The 7,725-nt window shown below is 48.8% G+C and overlaps 1 protein-coding gene across 1 annotated transcript; it reads right to left on the reverse strand.

Annotated features, from left to right (window-relative positions):
- Positions 1-565: 565 nt before the first annotated feature.
- LOC123257647 lies at positions 566-7,253 on the reverse strand. Its single transcript, XM_044717466.1, has 4 exons — positions 5,740-7,253; positions 3,586-5,580; positions 2,817-3,493; positions 566-630 (listed from the first exon to the last, which is right to left on the reverse strand). Exons 1-4 carry the CDS (start codon positions 7,251-7,253, stop codon positions 566-568), a joined length of 4,251 nt encoding a protein of 1,416 aa, XP_044573401.1.
- Positions 7,254-7,725: the final 472 nt, after the last annotated feature.

The following is a 7,725-nucleotide window of genomic DNA, read 5'->3' on the forward strand; positions in this document are numbered from 1 at the left end:
GGCCACACCATCAATCAATGGATTATCTCCATTCAGATGCAACCAAACAAAAATAAATTAATCTAGAATATCGAAGAAAAACCAGGGAGATCCAGTAGCAACAGATTTTCCCTCCGAATGGAGGTTAAGAAAAACCTACCTGCGCAAGACACTATTAAAAAATCCAAGCCTTCTCTAATCTGCACCAGGGAAAAAACTCGAACCGTGTTCATCGAAATTGTTGGAGTGGTCGGGAATGTCATGTTGTATCGCTTATTAAAAGGAATATCTATGAAACTAAGCCCCAAACGAAGACCGAAGAAAATTTCCCATGTCCAAATATATAAACGAAGCTAATAAAAATGATTATACATATCAGCTGAAAAGCAGGAAGGATCTCCAAATAGTATAATAGAGAATTGAACCTCATATCCCCCTACATATGCCCTCAAAGAAAAGGACTTTCTTTACCGTTAACAACATTCTAAACAAAAACAAGCCTCAATCACTCTTCAAGGTCGTGCTGAAGCCAGATAGCAGATCGTTGAAGGAAAATGAAGTTCATCCGATCTACGACCTGCAATATCTATTCCAGCGTATAATCACAGTCGAACAGTCGCACAAAAGCAATGGTCTCGTGTAATGAAATAACTGTCAAGAGTATGGGCACATTAGGTTATACTGTACACTTCGGGGTGTCTACGTAGTCTGCAGTGAGGCCCACACCTCCGCTCATTGCTTTATCTACACGGAGGACCCAATTCGAAAACATGAGGAAACTGCAAATAAAATCAAATGGCGAACAATAGCATGGTAATAGTATGGTAATCACGGAGCAAAAGAGTCACATGAGACAAGCGACATCAATGCACCATAAAAATGCAGATGCTCTACGATCTGGGATGGGAAATCCATTTCAACCTAGCCTACAAAGCTCTCAACAGGACCAAGCACAGTTACAGGGCAAAATGGAAACTGATGTTTACTCTCCAACAAAGTATGATCAATTTATTTTCATTCATGCAAACGACCATGCAGAAACTAGTTCAAAACTAGAACATGGTGATACAGTTGCTTGAAGCAATTATAAAAGCAAAATAAAATTGACTCAACTCCTGTACGAATATCATATAAATGACACGCTACTGGAGTCTCAATTATAGCACGCAAGCAAAGGAGGAAAAGAAACATGTTTACGTTGTGTCTTTACAAAGTTATAAAAATGCTTCGAACTTTGAGTAACATGAGTCCGTCAGAGACGAATATAACTCCTATATGTAAGCACTGTGCTATTTGAAGCAAAGGGATATTTCCATGGCACACATGGGTCAAAAATATTTTTAAAGCCTTTCCATAAGGCTACATCTATATTAGTGCATGCCAGAAAATCGGACCAATCAAATTTATTAATTAGGTTATTTGGAAATTGCTTTATTATATTTAAGAAAAAGCGACCAAAAGTAATTGTTTCAATTGAAGTTTTGGCAAAAACGACGGCTAAAGAATGCTTACACTCGGATTCACGTTATAATTTCCTTTATTTATTGATTTTAGACTTATCTATTGCTTATCTATTATTATCTTATTAAAATCACCGAGAGTCACCATTGGGCAGGTGTTTGTTAGATAGACCGGACAGATAAGATTAAAAACTGAATCATCGATGAAGCAGACAAAATTATTTTTGCGCAGAAATATTCAAAATCAATCAATTCTTCCAAATTAACCTCTATCGAAGAAAAATTGAAGTCAATAGATACCCCGTACCGAGTTCCGCACGGTGTTATAAAATAAAGAAAAAACATGAAAGGAAAGCTAACTTTGGGCGGAGCTGAAGTTGATATACCCTTGCAGTTAAGGTTGTTCCATTTCCGATCGTTCAGTTATATGTCGTTTATAGGATATAGTCTTCCGATCCTTATGAAATTGGCAGGTCGAATTATATTGCCCAAAATAGAATCCGTAGAAAGTCCCATTATTCTAGCTTAAAAGACACCAAAATTATGCTAATTCCGATCGTTCAGTTATATGGCAGCTATAGAATATAGTCGTCCGATCCTTATGAAATTTAGCAAATCGAATTATTTTGAAAATATAAAATAAAATCTGTAACTTTCTAACTTTAAAAACATCAAAGTTATGCCAATTCCGATCATTCTATAACAGCTATAGGATAAAGTCGGCCGATCCATATGAAATTTTGTACATAAGATATTTTTGCCAAATATAACATGTGTGGATACCCTCTAACCCTCTAACTTAAAAAACCCCCTATCTTAAAAAACACCAAAGTTTTGAAATTTCCGATCATTCAGTTATATGGCAGCTATAGGATATAGTCGACCGATCCCGGCCGTTCCGACTTATATACTACCAGCAAAGAAAAGAAGGATGTGTGCAAAGTTTCAACTCAATAGCTCTAAAACTGAGAGGTTAGCTTGCGTAGAAACCGACAGACAGACGGACAGACAGACAGACGGACATGCGTATATCGACTCTGCAAGGGTATAACAAATAAATTCAGATTGTCGTCGCTCGTGTGGGAGATGCCTTAAACAATGTACGGCGGCGATGGGGCAACCCGCTTCCAAAACGCAAGCCAATGTGTATGCGTATAACTTATGTTTTATTCTATGGGGATACATATTAGGGTAAGAAAGAATAATAAATAACAAAGCTTACCGCAGTTTAACCTCCCACACTCTATCACAACAACGACAAATTCACCACACGCGCCATTATTTTCTATCCTAGTGTGCCCAACCTCTTCACGAGTGCACAATAACAAAATTCTACTTAAATACTAACTATCGATAATCGACCCGCGACATCCCCACCTCCGTGAAGAACTTCTTCACTCAAATCCAAAGCCGCCAACTTTGAAGCGGGGCGCATTATCCAGCGGGTCCGATCTCCATCCATGATCCTAACGCGGGCTCGTCTGACCTCACCATCCGTTCCAGCAAAGGTCTCCCCCACGACGCCTTTCCGCCAGTCTCGACGCGGAATGGCTGGATCGCAAACGAAGACAATGTCTCCTCGTTGAATCGGCTTCTCTCTGCGGCACCACTTCTCTCTCCGTGTCAGCGTGGGTAGGTACTCCAAGACCCACCTCCTCCAGAATCGGTCTCTCAACATCCTTGCCACGCGCCACTGCTTCCGCGTAGCTCCTTCCTTGACGAGGCCTCCATCCAGGACGGGGGTATCCGGTGGGCAAGCTGCTCCCTTGAGGAGATTATTGGGTGTGAGAGGGGCTTCCTGGTCCGCACTCACTGGCAAATGGGTGAGAGGACGAGAATTAACGACATTCTCCGCCTCTATCAGGAAACTCTCCAGGACGTGCTCCTTCGGCGCCACTTCCTTCACTGTGTGGCGTAGCACCCTCTTCACGCACTGCACCATTCGCTCCCAGACTCCACCCTCTGATGGGTTCGCTGGGCAGTTGAAGATCCACTCAATTCCCTTGCTTGACAGCTCCGACTGGATCCTCTCGGGTTCGAAGATCTCCGCAAATCTCTTGCAGGAATGCAGGAATCAGTCGACAGGTCATGTGCCAGTTCCAGATGAATCGCCCTGGTCGTCAGGCACGTAAACAAGGCCACCCACCGTTTCTCCTGGTGCCGAGCAACGGTCACTAGCAGCGGCCCAAAGTAGTCGAGGCCTGTGCTCTTAAACGGCCATCCATAGGCGTCCAAACGATCATCTGGCAGGGGTCCCATAATCGGCGGCATCGGCCGTGCTCTGTGCAGCTTACACTCGCTGCATCCCGAGATCACACTACGAAGCACTCTTCGTAGTCTCGTAATCCAGAACCTGGTCCGGATCTCCGCCATCGTAGCATCCACGTTTTGATGCTTCATCCTCACATGGGCGTCGCGCACAATCATCTCCGTGAGACCATGCCGGTGGGAGAGGATCACTGGCCTCCTGGCGCTGTAAGGTATACATAGCGCCGCATCGATCCTGCCATACGCTCGCAGGATTCCATTGCCATCTAGGTATGGCGCCAGTCCACATATGTCGCTTCCTTTAGCGACGTCCAAGTCCTTCTCTGCGGCCTGCACCTCATCGGGGAACGCCTCACGTTGTGCTCTACGGAATAACAAGTCCTCAGCTGCTTCACACTCAGCTACATTGAGGCCGTAGTTCTCCAGCTCATCTCGTTGTCCACGGCATCGACGTATGAACCTTAGGACACAAGCCGTAGTCCTCAGCAATCGCCTGTAGCTTGAGAATCTCTCCAGCGATATGAACGGGTCACTCGCTCCAACAAGCACGAACTCACCCGGCATCTCCTCTTCGTCTTCTGCATCCGCTTCGTCGGTGGGTGCAGTTCCTGGCCAGCTGCCCGCTGGTCTCCTCAGGAATGCCGGTCCTCTTAACCAGCGTGACTCCTCGCTTAGGTCCACGCTGCGTTGCGCTCGAGTTGCATCATCTGCCACGTTGTCGGCGGATGGTAGCCATCTCCATTGGGCCACCTTCGTCGACTCCAGAATCTTGGCTACTCTGTTCCCTACGAACTGCTTGTAGCGTCGGTGTGTGCTGCCAATCCAACGCAGCACTGTCTTCGAATCCGTCCATAGCACAGTCTCTGCAATGGCCACACTATGGTCCTGTCTGACTGTGTCCATCAACCTCGTTCCTAGAACTGCTGCCTGCAGCTCCAACCGTGGAATCGTCATCGTTCGCATCGGTGCACACTTCGTCTTTGCGCACACGAACCTCACTTGCACGTCGCCGTCCTCGTACGTGATCCTCCAGTAGACCACTGATGCGAATGCCGACTGACTCGCATCCACAAATACGTGCATCTCGACAGTCTTCACCAGCCCGGATCCAAAGTAGTGACGTGGGCACCGAAAACGTTCCACTTTCTCCATCTCTTTACGCCAGTCCATAAAGGCGTTGTACATTTCAGCCGGTAGTGGTTCATCCCATGAGATCTTCCTCCTCCAGACCTCTCGCAGCAACAACTTCGCTGTTATCATTAGACAACACAGGAATCCCAAGGGGTCGAACGTTGACATGACCATACTCAAGAATTCCCTTTTTGTGGCAATTCTCTTTCCATCGGACACGACGGGGGCGACTTTGTGGTACTTCACTCGAAACCTGAAGTCGTCCGTGGCTGGCTGCCACCGCATTCCCAAAATCTTTTGCTCGGCCTCACCCCATCCAATACTCTGGGCGTGATCACTGGGTCCAAGCATCCTCTCCACTGTAGGCGAACTGGACGAGAACTTGCAAAGCTCAAAACCGCCTTCTGCATGTATCTTCTTCACTCTGCTAGATACTTCGATGGCTTCGCTCTCTGTGGCGAAGCTATCCACATAGTCATCCACGTAGTGGTAGTCCACGATGGCCTTGACTGCTCTGGGATCCGAATCCAGGAATCGCTTGGCATTCACTGTCTTCACGTGATGCGCCGCACTCGGTGAGCATGCTGCTCCAAAGGTCATCACGCACATCTCGTAGACGTCGGGGTCCCGTTGGTCATTCCCGTCTCTCCACAGAAAGCGTTGCGCACATCTATCCTCGGGTCGGATCAGCACCTGGTGAAACATTTCTTTAATGTCGCTGCAGACTCCGACGGCACCTTCCCTAAAATGGAACAGGATAGATGCCAAGGCCTTATAGTGTTGCGGCCCCTTGCTTAGCGCAGAATTCAGTGATACTCCTCCAACTCATGCCGCTGCGTCGAATACTAATCGGATCTTCCCTGGCTTGTTGGGATTCTCCACTCCAAAATGCGGCAAGTACCAGGTTCTATCGCTTCCCGAATCGATCTCCTGTCGTTCCAGACGCCGAGCGTATCCCGTGTCGACATAATCATTAACAATCCGGGAATATTCTTGGGCGAACTGCCCATCTCGCTTTATTTTCCTTTCTATGTTGACCAATCTATTGTACGCCATATCATAACTACGTGGCAGCACAACGTTATCAGTTTTCCACAATAATCCCGTCTGGTATCGGCGGCCAACTCGCACCGTTGTGTCCTCCAGGATCTTCTGCGCCCTCACGTCGTCGCTGGCTGCGGCCGCTGGCGCCGCCTTCACACCGAAGTTCTCGATCTCGAAGTAGTCCTCGACGATCCGTTCCACGTTATCATCCAACGACGTGGCTAGCAGACAAGACCTTGGTGATGGCGTGTCTCGTCGTCCTTCTACAGGCCCAAAAACAACCCATCCTAATTCGGTTGCGGCCGCGTACGGTCCCTCGCTGGCAAACCGTCTCGTTTTCAATGGCAGTCCTAGATGCCCATGGTCCAAACCAATAAGCAGCTTCGGCACTGCATTTACGTAGGGCTTCATTGGTAGTCGAGCGTCCTTGTTCACGCTCCTAACATCCCTTCTGTGCAGGCTCTGCATCGGCAGACTCAAGCTCGAAATGGCATAGACGTTTCTCAGCACATGTCGGGAGGACTTGCCTGCTCCACTGATCTCCAGACGTACCACGTTAGTAGGCTCTCTTGTGGCCCTGCCTCCGAACCACGGAACGTTCAGCTGACGACGTACTCCTTGTACGCCTAGCTCTGCAACCAGCTCGTTCTCGACCATCGTCACCGAAGAACCTTCAGCCAGAAGAGCGTACGTATCCACCTGCTTCCCACCTCCGTATAGCGTCACCGGCAATACACGGAACAGAAGTCGTTCTCGGTCCTCGTCGACACAGCTCAAATTTCTCTCCGGGGTCGCAGAGGCATCCACGGATGAGGCTGCTCCTTCATTCACTTGGACGCCTTCCCTCGGTCCGGCTGCCTGCCGGTTGTAGCCTCTCCAATTGCCGCCTCGCTGTGGCGGTCTCCTGAAGCCTTCGTTGTTTTCCTCATGAAGAAGACGGTGATGCTTCCTCCTGCATCCATTCACGGGGCACTCTTCTGACGCAGCGCAGGATCCAGTCATATGCCCGCTTTGCAAGCACATGAAGCATAGGCGATGTCTTCTTGCGAGTCTCCACCTCTCTGTAGGTGTGGCTCCAATAAATCGTTGGCAGTCCCGAACTGCATGTTGTCCAAGGCCTTCACAAATTGGACAATTCCTGCGGCAGCTCTCCTGTTGCTCGTCCTGCTCTCGGTCGACGCTGGCATGAAGCAATCGACGCCTTGGCTCCTTTCCATCGATGTCCGCCACCACGCAGACCACGTTGGCTAGTTCCATCAACCACGAACTGAAGTCCACAATCGTCGGATAGGGCTGAATAGTTGCAGCGTGCCTTGCCCAGTCCACTCGTTTGCTTATTGGGAGCTTGGCCACAAGCTCTACCATCAGCATAGGGTTACCCAGGTGCTGCTCCGCCTTCGCTGACTGTAGGAAAGCCTTGAGGTTGCTGACATGGGTGGCGAATGCGACGAGCTATCCCAGGTTGTGCTCCGTAATTGCAGGCACATCTCGAATGCTGTTGAGCTGGCTGCGTATTAGTTGCTCCGGTCGGCCGTATCTGAATCGCAGCTGCTCCACCGCTGCATTCGCATTGCTGGGGTGAATCAACAACGACTTCACCGTCTCACGCGCGTCGTCCTTTAGCGCCTTCAGTAGCCTTTGGTTGTTCTCCAAGTCCGTACAACCATACGCTTGCGTCGTCTCCGTAAACGCGCAGTAGAAAATGGGCCAGTCCTCTGGCTTCCCTCCGAACGTAGGCAGTTCAGGAAGCTTTCGAGGCGTCCAGCGTGCAGTTCCTCCAATGCTCGTCGCCCAAGCACCGTCTCCAGGAGAAGGCGCACGTATCGATGTTCCGCCGGCCACT

The sequence above is a fragment of the Drosophila ananassae genome, chromosome XR (genome assembly GCF_017639315.1).
Source record: "Drosophila ananassae strain 14024-0371.13 chromosome XR, ASM1763931v2, whole genome shotgun sequence".
Taxonomy (NCBI): Eukaryota; Metazoa; Arthropoda; class Insecta; order Diptera; family Drosophilidae; genus Drosophila; species Drosophila ananassae.

Bases quoted from the DNA above. Each gene is read 5' to 3' on its own strand.
- LOC123257647 (XM_044717466.1), bottom strand. From the start codon at position 7,253: ATGCTGATGGTAGAGCTTGTGGCCAAGCTCCCAATAAGCAAACGAGTG. The intron at 3,494-3,585 runs GTGGGTGGCCTT...TTCCTGCAAGAG, and splicing joins GCTCGGCACCAGGAGAAACG to ATTTGCGGAGATCTTCGAAC. The intron at 631-2,816 runs GTGGGGATGTCG...TACTCTTGACAG, and splicing joins TGAAGAAGTTCTTCACGGAG to TTATTTCATTACACGAGACC.